Consider the following 20,003-nt stretch of genomic DNA (forward strand, 5'->3'; position numbering starts at 1 on the left):
CGCAGCCCCGCCACTTGCCCCCCCCCGCCCCTCAGCGGCCCCCCGGCCCCCCCATCCCCCCCCGCCCCGCCCCGCCCCGCCCCGTGACGCAGCGGCGGCGTACGCGAGTGGGCGGTGCCCGGCCCCGGCGGAGCCCGCGGCTGGCGGCGGGCCCCGCGGCCCGGCCCGGCCTGCCCGCCGCCGCCATGCTGGTGCCGGTGTTCACGCTGAAGCTCAACCACAAGATCCTGCCCCGCATGGTGGCGCTGGGCCGGTACGACGGGACGCACCCCTGCCTGGCGGCCGCCACGCAGGCGGGCAAGGTAACGGGGCGGCGCGGCCCGCCATCCCGCCCGCCTCCCCTCACGGGGCCGGGCCGCGGCCGGGGGCTCCGTGCGCCCGCCGAGCTGAGGGGAAAGAGCCCTTCCTGGGGTCGGCAGCCGCCGGGGCCTGCCCTGGTGGTGCTGCCCGGGCGTCTGCGCCCCACGGAGCGGCCGGGGCCCGGGCGGGTCCCCGCCGCCGGCAGGGCCCGCTCCCCTGGGGGGGCTCGGAGGGGGCCTCTGGCTCCGGGGGGGTTGCAGAGGTCGCTGCCCGCCTCTGAGGTTCTGCCTCTCCCGAGCAGCCCCGGTGCCGCCCTGATGTCTCCAGCGGAAAACCGTCTTGGCGTCTGCCGGCGTCCCTGCCTCCCGTCGCAAAAGCCACGGACGGGAGGGCGGTCTTGCTGGCCGCGCCTCTGCCCGCAGGCCGGGAGCCGTGGCGGAGGCACCGGCGCTGCCTGCAGGCAGAGGGACGCCACGCTCGAAGCTCTGCTTTGTGGCAACGGGGAGTTGGCACAAATTAATAGCTGGTCACCCAAGTCGCCAAGGAAACTTGCCCATTTTCTAGCAGACGATGGGATTTTTTTCAGGCAGACAGTGGAACTTATCGTACCGTTCTCAGTTACAGCAGTGAGCCTTAGCACTGTTACGGACGAAGCTCGGTGCTGATAAATGAAACGGTGCTAAGGTTTCTGTAACTGATGCAAAGACTGCCTCGGGGCAACAGAGAACATTGTGTGTGCTCTTGAGTTTGAAATACAAACAAAAGAGGGTTAAATACAACTGAACTAATAAACAAAACATAGGTTGAAGCATAAACCCACAGAGGCATTTAGGTTGCTGTAAATACAAATATGGTTCATCTGTGATGTTTCCCAGCATTATTCATTTTATTTTGGAGCCTTTAGGAAGAGCATAGAACAAGGGCTTGTTTGAGAGGCAGACTGCAGAGCTGTAAAGCAAAGGCTATTAAGCATAATATCCTGTGATCCCCTGACTCTGCTCCAAACAATTACAGTGACTAAATACTGGTTAGTGAGAATAAAAACTTTATTATCACAGGCCCCTTTTTGAATTAACCACATTCACCTACAGATGGAGGTTACAGATAGGTACCAGGTAAATTGTCCTAAATGTTTGGGGTTTTTTGGTAACACTGTTATAGCTGGCTATAATTTGTTTAGTTTGTTGTTGCTCCCTTTATTTGCTTTTTTTTGCCTGACTCTGAAGACTTGTCAGTTGCCGTTTTCAGAAATAAACAAAACAAAGGTGGCACAACTGCACTGGCCAGAGCAGGGGGTTTCCTGCCATTTCCCTTTTTTGGTGTAGGTTAAAACTAAAGAATAACTGTCAGAAACAGTATTGCCAGCAAAAAGACCCAGTCTTTTGTCCTCACTTTGGTTGAGTGAATGTCCTTCTTTGCTATCACAGTTATTATCCAAACAGTAGTCTTTAATGTTTGTATACAACCACGTACATGCTTTGTGATAATACTTCTATCTTTGTTTCTACAGGTGTTTATTCATAATCCTCATGCCCGAGGGCAGAGGACAAGCACAAACCGAATGGTGCAAAGTAACCAAGATTCGGACATTTCTCTTCTCAACATTAACCAAGGGATCACTTGTCTAGCTTCGGGAGTGCTGAACCCTCAGCTTGGTTATGATTGTCTTCTGGTTGGAACACAGACTAATTTATTGGCTTACGATGTGTATAACAACTCGGATTTGTTTTACAGAGAGGCAAGTTAATTTAACCGTCTGCTTTTTTTAGTATCATCTTCATTGTTGTCTTTTTCTTTCCATTTTAAAGATCACAGTTTCTACATTACTTTGTCAATTAATTATGCCTCTGTTCTTTGCCTTAGTTATATTACTGTATTCAGAACATTTTGCCTTTAGAATATCTGGAATATTTCAAAAGGAAAATATGAATGTGATGCATGTCAGTATATGCACGTGTGAGAGCAAATTTTCATAGTATGTCACACATCACTTGGCAAGACAAAATTTTTAAAATTTAATAGGCATTCAGAGCTCAGCTAAACTGATAGTGATAATGTTGGAAGCTTTCTTTTTGTGTACTCTGATGTCTCATTTTCTGCTGTTTCTTTTTCTGCAGGTTTCAGATGGAGCCAATGCAATAGTTCTTGGAAAGCTGGGAGATATTTCATCTCCACTTGCTATTATTGGTGGAAACTGTGCCCTGCAGGGCTTTGATTATGAAGGAAATGACCTTTTTTGGACAGTAAGGCTATGCATAATGCTTTTGATGTTATTACAGGATTCTGTCAATGGCACTAATTCGTCTTGATTTTTTTTTATATGATAAATATTAATTTGGTTGTTGATCTTTCTTAATTTATCTCAGACCTTAAACTCGTGTATTCAGTGGTTGTGTATTCAGTGCACTCAGATGTTGCTTGAATGTTGACTATGTCAATTGTTCTGTTGCAGTTGAGATCATAAAAATAGTTTAGCTTCTGACAGCTATCATCAGTATTGAGGACTGTCTTTCTCGTTTTAGGTTACTGGAGACAACGTTCGTTCATTAGCACTGTGTGACTTTGATGGTGATGGCAAAACTGAGGTTTGTAACCATTTCTGTGCAAATTCAGCTGTTGTCATGGTCTTATAGTGAAATGATAATAAAAACCCCATGCCTTATCAAATATGACTGACTTATATTACCAGTTAAAGTGATCCCTGTGTGGAAGTTGTGCCTTTTTTGGGCTCTGGTCCAGGAAAGACATGCACAAGGTCTCGGTCCATGTACAGGGAGCAGCACTGGCCTCCTGGACTACTCTGAGCATGTAAAACTAGGCATATCTGGGGTCTTTACAGCATTGCTGCCTTGCTTTGGTCAATGGATTGCTAGCTGTAATGGAAAACTTCTCGCATTTTTGTTAGCTACACCAGGAAAAATACAAAGAAATGCCTGTGATCATCAGTTGCAAGGCATCTATTTCAGTGGTATTTCTTGAATATGGTTACAAATAGTTTTTTTAAATTTCAGAGAAACAATTTGCAAGCATTTTACATGTAAAAGTGAGCTCTTAAAAACCTGTGCTCTGTGGAGAGCTTCACTTATGATTGGCAAAATCTTTCTTCACATTCGGTCCTCCTGTTTCTTCATAGTGACATGGGGAAATGAAATATTCTTTGCTTTTCTGATTTAAAATGAAGATAACTTGTAATGAGCATCTTGCTGATAAGATGTGAGACAAACAATAGGAAACAGCTGCTATTCTGACCTTGCAGGCTGCCAGGGATGGATGAAGTCATGAATTTGTACAGCATTCTCTGTTGTAAGTGTTCTTCCATCCTGAATGAATTGAAGAATCATGCTTATAAATATGGATCTATAAGAAAATTAATGGCTTCCTAGTATATATCAGATGCAAGTAAATATGATGTTAGATCACCATGCTCAAAATACTTACTTTTGTTATCTGTCTTTCAATTTTAATCATAACGACTTAAGCTTTTCTGTTTAGTTCCCCAAAAATCCTTGTTTGGAATGTTTACTTGGACTATGTAATGTTTATAGTGATGTGTAAAGGGCCTCTACACTTTTTATGTGTTTTTTATAAATACTGAACTGATACAGACACTTTCCTTGATTGGGATTTTCAGGAAGTGAAAAAATCCCAGGTTTTCCAATCAATTCTGCACAGCTTCTCTTAGCGTGTATTTTTTTTTTTAATGTGCTGAGAGGTGGTTATAGAAAGTGGAGACAGTGTATAAAGATTCAGAAACCAGGAAACTGAACTATGGCACTAATTGTAAATGTTTTGCACTTGTGCTTCTAAGTGGTTTTCTGTTGTTCCACTATTTTTTTCTGCTTGAGAAAGGTTCATTCTCAGCAGTTGGTGTAATCTGATGTTACTTCAAGCTAAGCAGAGTTGGATACATTATCCAACTAACTTACCCTGCCCGTTAGCCCAGCATGCATTTGCTGAGATTTTTTTTTTAGGGTTCTTTTTAATCTTAATTATCTAGGTAATTTCTTTTTTTAATTTGTGGCTTTTGTGAAACTGCCTCTGGTTTAAAATTGAAGTTCTGAGAAAACGCACAGAAACATCTTTTTAAATTGTTGTTTCTCACTTTGTGTCTTATCTGATAAATGGGTGTGCTAGCTTCATTTCCGTTTTTCCCGCCCTAGTAAAAACATGTCTACATTTAAAATTGACTTATTTTAAAACTGCATGAATATGCTTCTGTCATTTAGTAGCTAACAAAGCTAATTTGTTGTAGTCACTGTCTTCCTCAGGATTTTAGATTGATACAGGTTATTTTCTCCCATCTTGCCAAAGACTTGGGCAGCAAAACTTTTTCCTTGCATTTTCAAATTCCAGTCCAGTGGAATGAAAGTCACTGAGGTGGACGAGTTGAATCAAACTAAATGAAAAAAAACCATCTTCTAGGCACCTCTGAGAAATGCAGCATCACCAGTAATTGTTTCAGGATTCTGTGCTTTTAGCTGGTCACTTTTTGCTGGTAGTTGCGACTTGTTGAGAAATCTGTACCTTTTACATATGTTATTTGTTGTAAATTATTTCAGTAGCTACAGTAAGCTTAGCTTGGTGTAATTTAGTTTGTCACAATCTGAAGCATCTTTACTTTGGAAGAAAAAAAAGCCTTGAATCTTTTTAAAAATCCAACTTCGGTATAGATTTATGTCTGTTCTGCTAAGTAAAGATGGAACACTCATCAGTTCCAGTGAGGAAAGCTACTACCAGATTTTAAACTTCCATTTGTAATTCTATTTGTCATTGGTTTGATGGATCACTTTATGGGCAAGGCACCAACCAGATCTGTTCCTTCGTTTCTCAGTTTGCAAAATAGAAGCAGTGACTTGTCACCATCTTTAGAAAGTGCTTTTCCACCTGCTGTTTTCAGTTCACACCTTCTACCTGCTCAGCTAGGAAACAGGAAGAGAGCTAAGATGTAGGAAATGATAAGGAATGAGAATGCAGAAGACCCAATTCAGTGCTGATGTCCTATTCATATAATCATTTACATCAAGCTAAAGCCTGTTTTACCCATGCTTTGCAGTAGTGGCAGACACCATTTAGGTTGGAGGAGCAGTGATGGTTTGATCCTTGGATTCATTGGTTTTGAGTTTTTTTTAAATGAGGGATGTTCAGTGCTAAGCAATGATTTTTTTTTTTTTTCCCCAGCTGTTTGCTCACAGGCTAGTAACTGGGAGTCGCTGTTTCTCTGAACACATGCAGTACAAAACAAATCAGAACTGAGCTGCAGAACTGAGATGAATCTTTTCCAATAAGAAAAGAGCTTAGCCCTGATGTTCCAAAGTATCTTTTCTCATTCCTACCCCAGATATTGCACTATGTTTTTGTAGAGTCAAGCTTGACAAAAAAGGTATAAATAATACTCGATCAACGGGAGACTTCTGAAATCTTGTCTCGACAGAGGATACCTTTTGTTCCCCTGGCAACTTTTCATACAGTTGTTAAAACCTCTTCATTGCTGGACTTGGAATATTTATTTACCGTCTGGGTCCTGGAGTATGTCCTTTTTATTTCCTTAGCTTGAATAACTATTTTTAAGATAGACTTTATTTTTTTGTAGCTTCTTGTTGGCTCTGAAGATTTTGACATCCGAGTGTTTAAAGAAGATGAGATCGTGGCAGAAATGTCAGAGACGGAGGTAAATTACTTCTAGCTAATGTTTATTATAATTGCTGATGGAGCTGAAAGTATTGTGTACTGTAAAGCTTCTCTGGTTACTCTGGTTTAAATTTATTGTGTAGTTAAATAGTTACTTAACTATTTCGCACAGTATCTATTCTGCCAGAACTGCAGAAGTTAGAGTTTAATAATGTCTTCATTATGCATGGGGTTTTTTGCTGTTACTATTTACAAACCTTTCACCAGGTTGAGAAAAGTAACTATTGTTTGACTGAAAATCAGGGTCCTGTCCAAAGGTGATTAAGGTTACTGGATTGAGATTGAAGCTCTTAGTGCCTTCTGAGCAAAAGAATGTCTTCTACAGTTTTCCTCAAATGCATTGACACAACCATGATGAAGTAAGTTGCCCCGGTGTGTATCCAGACAGTGCACGGCAGGGTAGGAGGGGCTTGCCCAGGCAAAACGGGAGGTTTATATTGCAGTTGGAGTTACACACTGGCTGTATAAACAGAGCTGCACCTTTGCAGTGCCTGAAATAAAATATGGCGCAGATAGGCGTTCAGAGTGATAAACAAAAGGTGTGGGAGTTGCCTTTTGGCTTAAGAACTGAGAGATCCCCACTGTTAAATTTTGGTTGCTTGGAAAGGAGAAAAATAGCCTTATCATTGCATTTAGGGGTTTTCTTAGCCTTCTCATGACCCTTCTGGGCCCAGGGTAGAGTAAGGACACACTACAGACCTGTGTCCTTGAAGATCTGAGGTCTTCCGCTGCCCAAGTTGGGACTAAAAGGCTTAGCTATTAAACCACTTACGAAGAGCTATAAAAGACAAATCGGGGCAGTGTTCTAGGAAAGGAAGCTGTTGCTATCACTGGAATTAGAACTGGGCCTGTAATAGGTTCTCCTGTCTGTACAGTGGCCAGTCTAGAGTCATGTCGTGATTTCTAGTTAAAGGGAAGCTAAAGGTCCGTCACTCTCTTGTATGATTTATTTCTGGATCCACAGCAGAACTGTTTTAAATTCACACCTGCTTTAGAGGCCTGTTTTAAATTCACACCTGTCTTTAGAGGCCTGTTACAATCCTACTATTCTAATTTAAAAGGGCACAGCTGCACCTAAACCTTTCCTTTTAGGAAGGTAAATTCAGGGAACAATGGCTTTATACATTGTGCTTGTTTTGGAAGACTTGAATAGTTTGCATTTTCTGTGTTTAATTGCTTACTCTGGTGAAACTGAAACTGTAACTGTTGTGATTCTTGAATTTATAAATGGACAATCCTGTATTAAAGGGAGTATTGCTACCTATGTGAGTTTGACTGTTGCTGGGTCTTCTGTCCTTACTGGATGCTTGCAATTTAGAGGGTATTGTTACTTGGGAAAGGCTTTGGAGAAGATCTGTCAGACAGAAGGGTAAAGGATTTGGAAACCATGTTTTATGGTAAAAAAAATCAAGGAGCAGTCAGCTGAGTTTAAGAAGTTTATGAAGGATTTAATTTAAAGAAGTCTTCTGTGCTCTGTTGTACAGAAGACCAGACAGATGATTGCAATTGTTCCTCCTGACTTTAAAGTCTCTAGTCTTACTGTGTGGAAAAACCTGCATTTCCAAGCACCGAGAGCCTTAGCTCAATGAAGAATTGTAAGGTAATGGGTCTTAAAAGAAGTGAGAACCAGGCTGTGTTACGACTCGGGTCTTTCCTGGAGCTGTTACTTATTCAGGTAATATCTAGCCTGGTGTTCTAATTGTGTTCCAGAAAAAGTCCAACTGTGGGATCTGTTAATTTTTATCTCACTAATCTTGGGCAAAGATTTTCTACCAAAAATATCTCTAGGGCTTTCCCAACCCATGTAATGTTGAACTCCTTAGCATTCTCTGCTCCTGAAGCTTTAAGGAATGTTGTGTGTTTGGATTAGGTTTTTCAGTGATAATGTGTCAGCAGTGATGACCACAGGAATCCTATGAGCAGCTGTGTTGCTGCTTGTGGTAGGAAATATTTGGTCAAAGTACACAGTTTGAGGGCAATTCTGCAATCTTTGCTGAAGTGTATCTTAGTGCTGGCAATGCAGCTTGTGTGAGGAAATCCTACAAGGCCTTTGGTGATTTCAAACTGATTTTTAAAAATAGTTACTTCAGTATTTAATGCTTCCTACAATAGACTTATTTACCATTTAAGTAGTGTACAGGTCATATGATAGATTATATAGTCTGTTCTCTGTTACCTGAAGATGCAGAAGTTTTCACTCCTGTATCCTCTCTCTCCCTCTGCTCCCCGCCCCAAGACCATTACTGCACTTAGCCCCATGTACGGCAGTCGGTTTGGCTATGCTCTCTCTAATGGGACGGTTGGAGTTTACGACAAGACAGCCCGCTACTGGAGGATTAAGGTTAGTCCAATGTTCGAATATCAATCATCACTGAAAGTCTGAAGGCTGCTAGGAGATTTGGTACCTAATCTCAGGTCATTCTGATGTTATCCTGACTCCTTAGATGAAATTGAAATTTTCTGCTGAGCATAGCATTTAATGTAATTTTTTTCTTGCAAAATCTACCTATTTCTGTAGATACATGCAAAACTAATACCATGTCAGTTCCTACAGTGCTTTTGAGACTGTTGGTTATGGCTTAAACAACACTGATACAACAGTATGACTAGGCATGCTTCAGCTTCACAGGGTCACTTAAGCAACAGAGAAATTTGAGTTCACTGTTAGAAAATGCCCCTGGCTGTATTGCTGAATCAATAAACTGTTTTTCAGAGACTGACTTAATCTTGTGTTGTCTATGTTCAAAGCTAATTTTTTGCATCAAGAGCAGTTTGCTGCTGCAGCAAATCATATTGGCAAGGTCCTTTCCTGATGCTCATTTTAATATTCTTAATATAACACAGATTAGAACAGCCTGTGTAATAGTAATAAGTGAAAGGATTCCTTGGGAGGCAGCAGGAAGAGGCCAGTGGCTTTCCTCACTGGTCTCATTTTATGACAATGTTGAAGCCCTTATTTCCCCCCCGCCACCCCTAGAGAATTTGGCTTTTTACACTTTGTTTCTGTGAGTTCTAATCTGCTTGGATGAAAATGTATTTAAAGGAAAGATCAGGTCCTTTGAGAGCAGTGGACTAGATTTGTAATGCAAGGGCTAAGATTTCAGCGATGTGTGTGACCTTACAGATAGTGATGCTCAAGCTTCCTCTTAAGAGACGTTTTTCTATTCCTTTCTGTAATCTCTGTAGACTCATACTCCAGTGTCTTGCATGTGTCAAGCACGTGCAATTTCGAAAATGTACCCAAGCTTAATTTGTTCTTTGTTTTCTGTCCTCAGTCTAAGAACTACGCAATGAGCATACATGCATTTGACCTGAACTCTGATGGTGTGTGTGAGTTGATCACTGGCTGGTCCAATGGGAAGGTGAGTTTATACAGGGGGCAAATGAGGAACTGTACATCTGGAAGCTGTGTTTGAACAAGGCTGTTAAATTGTCTGAAGGACAACAGCCAAAAAATTAAAAAAAGAGTGCTGAAGAACTATTGCAGTAAACCTAGTTTGTCTGGTGAATCCTGTGCCAAGTGCAAGATCAGAGAAAAGCTGCTTCCTCTGCTTAGCTCAGAGTCAATTGCTAAGGAGTGGTAAGTTGTTTCCGTGGTAGCAGAGATCATATGCCACATCCTAGAGCTCCTGCGTGTCTCTCTTCAGCTGTGTCTTCAGCACATGCTAATAATCCTCTGCGATGTTTCCTGAATGTTCTCAGGCTACAGGGAAGACAAAAGTGGTTATGTAACAGTAGAGCAGCGTCAGTCTTGACTATGGCAGGATTAATCAGGCATTATTTAATTTTATGTAAAGTCATACTATACAGCTCATTCCTCATCTCTTAAGCCTGTTGCGTGGTATTCCCCTTTGCCAGAGATGACTGTTCTAGCTTCCAGATCTCTCCTGGACAGAGCTTGCCAGTTTTTTTTGGTAAAGCGATGCTTTTTTCTTCACACCTCTCATTACTCTCATTAGCCTGGAGGAATTTAATTAACTTCATATCAAGCTGGCAGTCTAGAGCCCAGATATGTTGTAACTTACGTTGGATTAGGTGTTAACATTATTAAAGAGAGAACGTCTCCTTGCTTTACTTCTTTTTCTGTTCTTTTTCACTGGCAATCTCTACCCTGCTTGTTGGTCTGAAACAGTCCCTGGCTCCTAGAAAGAGTAATGCCGGGTCCCGTGCTTTGGAAAAGACATACTGCATGGAACTGAGTGCCCCTCGCTCTTCTTCTCCAATGAAAGATAATGAAAGGTTGTATTCGTGTGTAAAAATAATTCACCACACAAGGGCCGCAGCTAAGAGGAGAGATTGTAAATACTGCATTAAGGTTATTTCTGGTTTAGTCCCATCATTGCTGCATTCATGTGTGCATAACCTTCCAAGTGCAGACTTGCAGTCCCCTTCTTTCCTTCCTCTTGTTTGTAACTTAGGGAAGCGTCTCTGAAGAGCAGTTCCTTCTAGCTGAGTCTGTCTAGAGGTCATTTCTTGATGGTATTTTTTTCATGTGTGGTGGTCTGATCAGCAGAGCTGCAAGTTCACCTGCAGTTCTGTGAGCAGAGCTGGCTTTTGGTTAACAGCTCAGAGTACGGCATGACATATATTTTGGAGTTGGCTTTTCTGTTCATGCTGTGCCTTGGAACTCTTTGTTGTTCCAGGTTGATGCACGCAGTGACCGAACTGGGGAGGTCATCTTTAAGGACAACTTTGCTTCCTCAATTGCAGGAGTGGTGGAGGGGGATTACAGAATGGATGGGAGCACGCAGTTAATCTGCTGTTCAGTTGATGGCGAAGGTAAGAGCATTGTTCGGGATATAATTTACTACACAATAATATCAGGCACATCACATCATCTCAGATGAGCTAAACGTTGTTTCAGTTCCATAGGCATTTTTGTGTGCCAAATTCCCTTCTCTTTATGCGAAGTTAAGGGAATTTTGAGTTACGCTATCTGCAAACAGGATTTTGAATATTGCCTTCTCTGTGATAATCAGTGTGTGTTTCATTATGATCCAAGAAGCCATCAAAATTAATTTGCCTAACGGAAGAAATCCCATCCTAATAATGCAGAGATAACTATATTCAGTAGAGACTGTGGTTTTTCAGGCAACATTATTATAGATGAATATATAGGAAATCTTTTTTCCTATATGTGATGATAATTTGGTCACTTTAGAGTGGGTAAAGGAGTTTAGAGAGCTAAGGGTGTGTCTGTTTTGGTTTTCTTCTAAAGAGGAATAGTTTTTATATTACAAATTTTAGATGTTAACAGCCCCTTGTTTCCTGGAAAATGCTATCCTGAGACTGGAGAACTGGTGGATTTATCCCACCGTGTATTCGAGAAGTCAGACCTGGCTACTGTGAGTGGAAACAAATATCATCACAGATTATTTAAATAAGCTCAGCATGAATGGCTTCAGGAGAGACAATGCTGTGATTATCCGACTGCTTGGCGTCAGTGGTCTGAGACAAGCAGGTCTGGCACAACCCATTTGGAACAAAATCCTGTCCTTGTTAAATAGCACAGTGTTTTGCTGTCTGTCTTAATCACAGGCTGTGGGGATGTGCTGCGCTTGGGCTTCAGTATATAAACCTTTTTCCCAAGCTTACAGAGGGGAACATTGTGCACGGTTCTGAAGATACCTTGTCCTAGCAGAGCTGTGTAGGTTAATGTCACCGAATATGATCAGGCTCTTCTGATGGGTACATCATACACAAACCTTGGCACAACGGGGATCCCCTTAGGCTGAAGCCTTTAGGCATTATTACATAGTAATAGCCCTGTTGTTTGGGTTATGTGGACAATGCATTCTCATAGTCCTTGTTATTAGAGTTTTGTTTAGGGCCAGCATCCTTTCACATGAGGTGTTCTTCTATATTTCAGTGTATTTTCTGTCTTGCTCTCATTTTAAATGAATGATTCACTCAGAAATAATAAAGTGGTTCCTTTCATTGGAGGACAGTGTGCATGCTTAAATGCTTTTCAGGTTCCCTACAACTTTGTACTGGGGTTACATAGTCAGGCAGCATATTCTTCACAGGTATCAGATTTTTGTCCCTGGCTTTCATTGCCAGCTGCAACCAGAGCACACAGCCCTAGAGCAAAACGGAAGTTTATAGCAGGCGTCTTTGTCGCATCATCTGTTCAGCTCTTCTGTCTCCACAGGCAGTTGGAGATTTTTCCATAACTCTGTGCTCCACTGGGCTACTGGGAAACAGGTCTTACCCCTTGAAGTGAAACATCCCTTGATTTGGGGAAACACTAATGTGGGTAAATCTTGTTTACTGGCTGATGGACGGTGACTTACAGTCACCTCCAGACAGTAACAACTCCTCTGACCAGCTCTAGAAATCCAGGTGCATATTTTATTAATTTTGCATAATTGCAAACTTGCCTAAGCACCTGAAAGAATGATTGCAGTGGGAATCCTCTCGCAAAAGGACTGGGTGCTGCACTTGTCTGGTCAGGTGAAGACAGCTTGAAGGCAGGTTGGAAATTCACCTTTTTTCTTTTTTTTAAATATGCAGCTCTCTTGTCCTGATCACCAGGAAAGTCAAAGCCTCTGTGGGCATAAACCAACACTCAGGTTTTCAGCTGAATGGTACCAGCTGAAGACCAGAATCAGTATCTGCTGCTGAGGTGGTAGAAGGGGGTCTTGTTACAGAAACTAAAGTTTTGGGGAGGCTATGAAAGGCTTTGCTGAAATTGGCTATGTTTTGTTTCTGTACAGTCCGAGGTTATCTGCCAGGAGATGAGGAGATGAAAGGAAACCTAATGGATACAAGTGCTGAGCAGGATCTGATCCGAGAACTTAGTCAAAAGAAACAAAATCTGCTGCTGGAATTAAGAAATTATGAGGAAAATGCAAAGGTACGACTGAAACAATGTGTAGGGCCAAAACACACCTTTCTATTGCTAGAGTAATAGAGTAATCTGGGAAGCGGTCATGGGGCAATCCAGACAAGTCAGAGCTGTAACCTGTTAGGATGCAGTGAGGTCGTCTACTGGGGATTCCTGCTTCTGCATCTGGCTTGCTCCTTGTGCAAGTTCAGAACTTGCTTTTTTGTATTTTAATAAGTAACATTTTCCTTGCTCCTCTGTCTTGCCAGAGCAGTTGGGTTTGGAGCTGGATTCTGTTCAGCCCTTATGCTTTGGTTCATGACTGCAAATTGTAATTTTCAATGCATGAACCAACTCGGGGGTCAGAGAGGATTGTTTGAGAGGATCAGGTGAATGGGAGTGCTGCCCGGGTATAGGAAGTGCACTTGTGGCTTGATGGTGAAAGTGCAGAAATAGTGAGCTTTGAAAAATAGTCTGAGGAAAGAGCAGACCCATATTTGAACAGTAAATGACCACCATAGCAAAAGCATGGAATTATATAAGCTTGTGCTTAAAATTGAATATATGTTAAGTGCTTTTCTGAATGAAGGTTTGGGTACAGAGCTCAGCTCCATTGACAATAAAGCACTTGAACAAATTGTGGCACAGGTGTCCACAGCTCCATGCCTAATCTGGCTGCTATTCATAGCAACGTGAAGTGTCTGGGAATTGCTGTAATACAACCTTCTCCTGCAGGAAAAAAGAACTGACTTATGTGTATGTTTTCTAGGCTGCTTGAATGAAAATCTTGAAATTCTGATACTGAAGGGTATGTGTTTTGCTACAGGCTGAAGTGAACACTCACTTGAAGGAAGCTGATGTGCAGAGAGGTGTGATTCCAGCAAATACCCAGCTCCAGACAGCCCTCTCGGTTAATCTGGGCTCTGACAGCCAGTCTGCCCATGTGGAGCTGTGTATTTCCACCACAAATGGTGAGTGGTAACCTGCAAACATTGACATTCATTTCATGTAAATTCATGCAAGCGTTTAGTTATATTTAGCTGGTGATTTGCCTGTCTCCCCTTTATTGTCTGTAATTTCCCCTTTGTGGTTCCTTTCCTTTCAGAGTTTTGAATCAAGCTGTGTTCCTCTGATGGGTCTCAGGGGAGAGAGAAGAGCTTGATAGAATTTGTTTCTTGTTACGTGTTATTTTCCAAGGCAATTAACATTTAACTTGGTTGAAATGAGTCTTGGTGATCCCTGCAACACTCCTTGTGTTAACTCTGAACACTAACTTACAGCCATGTTAGTGAGGGTGTTGCATGAATGCAGCTGGACCTCAGCTGGCTTTATATGCAAAACTGGAACTACCCCAAGAGAGCAAATTCACCTAGCACCGGGCATGCTGAGGATGCAGTCAGGTCCAGACGTGGTAGTGCTGGTCATCTGGGATATTTTAACAATTCAGAGGAGAGGTGTAAAGAGTTGTCTGTGCTTAACTCTGAAAACAGTGGTGGTTTGTTGGCCAGAGGACAGCTGTTAATTTAGAAACTGCTTTTTCTTCCTGTTGCTAAGACACAATCATCCGTGCTGTGCTGATCTTTGCTGAAGGCATATTTGAAGGGGAGAGCCACGTGGTACACCCCAGTCTCCAGAACCTCTCTGGTTGTGTTCGTGTTCCCCTTACTCCACCCAAAGATGTCCCTGTGGATTTGCACATCAAAGCCTTTGTGGGTTACAGGAACAGGTGAGTCTTGTGTTGTGATCTCTGCTGGTCTCCAGAGCTAACTGTGTGACCAGGAAACAGCAATAATGCGGCTTCATGCTTGTCCCATGGGAAGCGCACCGTTAATTCTCTGGTGCCCCACTTCTCTCTGTTACTGGAAGGAGAGCTGGAATGCCTTCTTAAAAACGCTCTTGCACCTGTGATGCTGAGCTCTTCTCCAGACAAAGTCTAAGTGCTCTGGAGTTGCTGGGACCTGCTGTGCTCCGGCTCTGCCTTTAGGAGAACAGCGAGCATTTCTTGTCCAGGAGATGCCTTATTGTGGGTCTCTAGAGGGAGCCGGGAGAGGCAGAGGCTATATCCAGGCTGCCTGCTCTTAGTGGCTGCCTCTCCAGGCCCTGAAGGCGAAGTACTTGAGTGGGCCTGGAGGCACAGTGGTGTCTTTCAAGCTATGAAGTAACGCTGAACCCATTTGTCTTCAGGGCAAGCAGAAAGTAGCATGTGCCTGATTTCAAGACAACACTTTTCCAGATTCCCATAAAAATAAAATGTCTCTTCATATGCGCTTGACACCAACTTTCTCCCTGCTCACATCTGCCAGAACTGGCGGTGCCCCAGGAAGCAGCCTCCTTTCCCTGAACAGGGAGGCATATTTTGAGAGCTAGCCAACCATTGCTGAAAGAATGTATGGGACAGAATTCCCTTTTTGTTTTCTCTATTTGTCTTTATTATTGCTTTTAATAAGACTTCACTGAACCTGTAAAGAAAATACTGAATCACATAGTAAGGTCTTAAATGTCTTAGCCTAGAGAATATATTTCACTGGAAGAATTATGGAAGATGTAAGCAGTAGGGAGGAATCATTCAACCTCGTGATGGGATAAGCCTGGAATTTCCAAGTTCCAGTGTTTTTTTCTGGGCAACGGTAAGCAGCTGATTACATAGCTGGAAGCTGCTGATGTCAGTAGCCAGCTAAAAAAGGATCAAGAACCATTGCAATAGGTGAATCCCTGGTATGTTAGTAACAGTCTCTATTTTTCCATTCGATTGCTTCCAGCACACAGTTCCATGTATTTGAGTTGACAAGACAGCTTCCACGCTTTTCCATGTATGCCCTGAGCAGCCCGGACTCTGCCACAGAGCCGCTGAGCTTTGTTAACTGTACAACGAACGAGAGGCCGCAAAGGGTGAGTTTCTGCTCTGCTTGCTATTTCCCGGTCCTGTGTACGGACACTGCAAGTGGAGAGTTTGCAATTAGCTTGAGATTTCCGAGAGCAAAAGAAAAATTATGCAGTGAACTGCACTGCTGGCCTTTGGAGTCTGTGTATTACAACCTGACTCAGTGCTGGTTTTCCTTCTTTAGAAGATGCCTCAATTGAGGCATTCCTTGCTTCGGGAATTCCTGCAGTTGCAGGAACTAATGGCCTGAGAACACGAGGTGTTTCAGATATTATATCACTTGCCATGTGACAATTGATGGAATGCCAGCAGCAGGAGCCTTGTAGTGAGTGATGAATTTTGTAAATGAGCAGAGAAAAGGAAAAAGGCAGTACACTGCCCAGATAATGGCTCAGTTTCACAACAGATGAGCAGCAGTGCTGTAGCTTTGGTTCTAAAAGATCTGAATTGTGGGATGGCAGTAATTAGAGCTGGTCATTTCCCTCATAACTGTAGGGCTCTGCCATATTTACATGACCTTTACTGCATTAAATGGCCAAGGTAAAAAACAAGATGAAATGAAACTTGCAGTAGAACCAAGGCTTGCTTCCCAGCTTTCTCCAGTCTCCAGGCCTGGGCATTTGTTTTGACCTTAGGCTGTGGTCTATGGTTGTTGGATTTGATTTTCTTACAAATATTCAGCCTTGGAGCAGGGAGTCAACTGCCCCCATTCTAACAAGTTCGTGATGTGGGTTTAGTGGACGAAATTTAGTAAATGAATTTCCAAGGTACCCTGAACAGAGAGCCCTGGTGCGCATCGCATGCAGGGACATCATGTGGTTCTCCAAGCTTTCCACAGAGGTGAAGGTGGATGCTCTTCATTTTATTTTTGCAAGGTTGTTATGTGGCTGAATCAGAGCTTCTTGCTACCAGAGGATGCAGAGTTTCAGAGCGTTCCCTTTCAGGTTTGCTTCACTTCCCTTCGTAATGCAGGACAGCTGTCCATCAAAATCAAGCCCGGCGGAGAGGTGAGTACCTTCTTGGGCAAGGGGAACACCCGTTTAATTATACTGCAGTGAAACTTAAGGGTGGTGCCAACATGAGGAAGTAAAAATGAAGGATTGAACAGGTCGAGGAAGTACTCATGTTTTAGGGATGTTTTTGGAAAATTTTGGATCTGTTTACTCTTAGTGGGTAAAATTCCAGGGCCAGTTAATGAAGAGAAAACTGCTTAGCCTACAGATCTGTAGGAAGGCATTTGTTCCCACGGAGAGTGGTTTCAGGGAGCCATAATTTGAGGTGCAAAGGCTGCCTGTAGCTTTTGCACTGGTCCTGTATGCACAGATGCCTCTTTGCCCCAGGCCTGAATAAAAGCCTCTTTGAAATCAGTGTCTCCTTATCTACTTAAAGCCATAGAGCTTGCTCATGCAACAATTTTGCCCCTTGATAGAATGAACCGCTTTGAGCCTGAGTAATTGTTGGAGAGGCAGTCCTGCTGGGCAATTCTGGGAGATGTTTTGGCATGGGAGAGCGCTGAAGTGCTTGCTTTCCTTCCTGACAGATTTCCATCAACACGGATGATATTGATCTGGCTGGTGACATTATCCAGTCAATGGCCTCCTTTCTGGCCATCGAAGATTTGCAGGTGGAAGCAGATTTCCCTGCATACTTTGAGGAGCTGCGGAAAGTGTTGGTCAAGGTGAGGAGGCATCGGGCATTTCTAAATTGTCAGTCATTGGGGGCATTTGTACGACGGGATCTCTAAATTGCTTTATCTTCTTCGTGGAAATGAATGGCTTGTGATGGCTTGTGTATATTCTGTGCAAAGACAGTGGGACACCCTCAACTTTCTGTTTATTCTTTGTTCTGTGGAACAGGCCCTTGGTCCCCAGCAGTTGATTGAATAATGTAAATATGTTGCCTGGGAGATTGAGCTGTGGATTTGGGTCAGGGAGTAAGGTCTGTATCACCCCCATCTGGGGGACAAGGTACTGCTCTGGCAGCCAGGGGGTGAGGGGAAGGAGAATGGTCCCAGCTGGTAGGTTAAATTGGGATGTTCTTTCCTATTCCACTGGGCCAGAGTTTAGCTTAAACAATTACCTGTATGCCCAGAGTGCCGGGGGCCTTTTCTCATGACTGTTTGCCTTGGACAGGTGGACGAACACCACGCAGTGAATCAGAGGCTCACTGCCGACATGGCTGAACACTCCAACCTCATCCGCAGCATGCTGGTTCAGGCAGAAGACGCGCGACTCCTGGGAGACATGTGAGCAATTGCTGCTTAGCTTGTGTGTTTTGCATTTAGAACGGCCAGTCTTTGCTTTTCAGGCAGAAAAGAGCACAAAAAAAACCATTTGTGTGATATAGGGGTTGCCTAGTTACAACTCTTGATGCAGAATTGGTACCTTTGCTGGTCCCACCATGAGCTCTCCTTGAGCCTTGTCTTGCTCTTTAGGTGTAAAACCAGCCTGGGGAAGGCAAAAGGGCAAGGACAGGGGCTTAGTATAGAGCCGGTGGGGTGAATCAACCTCGAGATGGTGAGATACATTAGAAAAAATACATTAAGGGAAGAAGGCAGTAAAAACTGTCTGTGGTGTGTGAATTTGTGAGAACACCAAGAAGGAAATTTCAGGTGTCAATCTTTCCACTCTGACTTGCTGTGTTCTGACGTCCTATCTTTACCGTTAACAGCAGCAGTAAAGAGGTCTGAGCTACTGCAGAGCAGTGTTACTTTCACTGGGGAAAGTGGCATCTCCTCTTTGGGTTGCTGGATAAAGTAACTGCAAAAATAGACTTTTTTCAGTAAAATGAGTATAACCAACGTGTCTAGACAAGTCTGTTGTCTTGTAGCTGACAGACACGCAGGTAACCGTGCTAGCCATCACAACCGTGTATCGCTACACTTCTATATCGACAAACCAGGAATGACTTTCTTGTCCCCAGAGCTGCAAATAACTGGCCTGATTGTTCCCCCAGGAAAAATATGAAGACACGGTACATTGAGCTGTACGATCTCAACAGAGATTTAATAAATCAATACAAAATTCGTTGCAACAATCACACAGAGCTGTTGAATAATCTGAAAGCTGTGAATCAGGCAATCCAGAGGGCTGGGCGGTTACGTGGTAAGTATGTGTGTTTGGAGGGAACGGAGAGTCTTGGACCCCAGTAAGGCCGATAAGATGTGTCTCGGAGGCCACCTGGGTTAGTTAAGTGACTTCAGGCTTTTTGACCTGAAACTAAATTAGTAGAAGTAATCTTTCATTTTTCGGTCGTAGCCAATTGCCTGTGACAGTCAACTGTGAGTGTCCAGTACAATCTGGGATCACAGGTTTAGAAAGAACAGTTCAAAGCAGTTTCCAGTTTTCTGGATGGTATAGAAATTGCTAGTTTTGTTGAACACAGTTTTAAAAAGAGTTTTACAGTAGTGTTCTAGTTCTTAACTTATAATTCTGCTTTAAAAACCCTATCAACTTAAGCAGGGCTGTTGATCTATATTATTAGTTCTGTAGGTATTTGGGGAAGGACATATTTGTCTATTTATAGCATTCCCCTTTCAACAAGTCCTTTAAGTTCTCCTATAATAGAGCTACAGACAATTCTTCTTTAAAGAAAGCATTTTATTTACGTATTAGAAAAAAGGTGGCATTTCACCGTGTGTTTAAAAAATATTAGAAAGAAACCCGTAAATTTTGAGACTGGATCAAATAAGTATTTTTACCACTTTCTTACTCAGTAACTGAATTGATTTTTCTTTTCTTTCTTTTTTTGCTTTACAGTTGGCAAACCTAAAACACAAGTGATCAGTGCTTGTCGGGATGCGATAAGAAGCAACAACTTTAACATGCTGTTCAGGATAATGCGTGTGGGAACAGCCTCTTCTTAAAATGACTGGAGGAGCAGCAGTTACACAGAGGCAGTGTTTCCATGCAGCCGGCAGATAATGGACCAGTAACGACAAGCAGTTAATTCAGTCCCCTACTCCACTGTAGGGTGAAGTAATTGCAAAGGTAGCATTTTAGTTAAGCCATCAGGTGAGAAATGTTACTATGCAGGCCAAAGCTCCGTGAAGAAAGCATCAGAGTTTAAGTGCAGATGTGGTGTTTATGCAAGACAGAGGTATGACCTTGGAACAGTTATTTTTCTTACAGTAACTTATTTATGTATTTTAATATATTTTGTAGTTAAGGCATCGGCCTTTTCCATTAAAACATAAACTGGTTTGACTGCTTTTGTTCTGGTTTAGTTGCAGAGATGTGTACGGTTAGGTTTATTTGTTGGAAAAAAACAAAACAAAACCCCAAAAAACAAACCCCAAAAACCCAAACC

General features: G+C 42.8%; 1 protein-coding gene across 1 annotated transcript; it reads left to right on the forward strand.

Annotated features, from left to right (window-relative positions):
- The first annotated feature begins 122 nt into the window (after positions 1–122).
- BBS2 (Bardet-Biedl syndrome 2) lies at positions 123–19,905 on the forward strand. The gene is made up of 17 exons (XM_087740397.1): positions 123–302; positions 1,811–2,038; positions 2,418–2,543; positions 2,823–2,885; positions 5,891–5,968; positions 8,225–8,329; positions 9,264–9,350; positions 10,632–10,767; positions 12,705–12,844; positions 13,641–13,785; positions 14,369–14,540; positions 15,574–15,703; positions 16,571–16,702; positions 17,236–17,373; positions 17,828–17,940; positions 18,651–18,799; positions 19,454–19,905. Exons 1-17 carry the CDS (start codon positions 186–188, stop codon positions 19,558–19,560), a joined length of 2,166 nt encoding a protein of 721 aa, XP_087596523.1. The 5' UTR covers positions 123–185; the 3' UTR covers positions 19,561–19,905.
- Positions 19,906–20,003: the final 98 nt, after the last annotated feature.

This window comes from Nipponia nippon, unplaced genomic scaffold (genome assembly GCF_047370975.1).
Source record: "Nipponia nippon isolate SJK-2023a ecotype South Korea unplaced genomic scaffold, ASM4737097v1 scaffold_7, whole genome shotgun sequence".
Classification (NCBI taxonomy): domain Eukaryota; kingdom Metazoa; phylum Chordata; class Aves; order Pelecaniformes; family Threskiornithidae; genus Nipponia; species Nipponia nippon.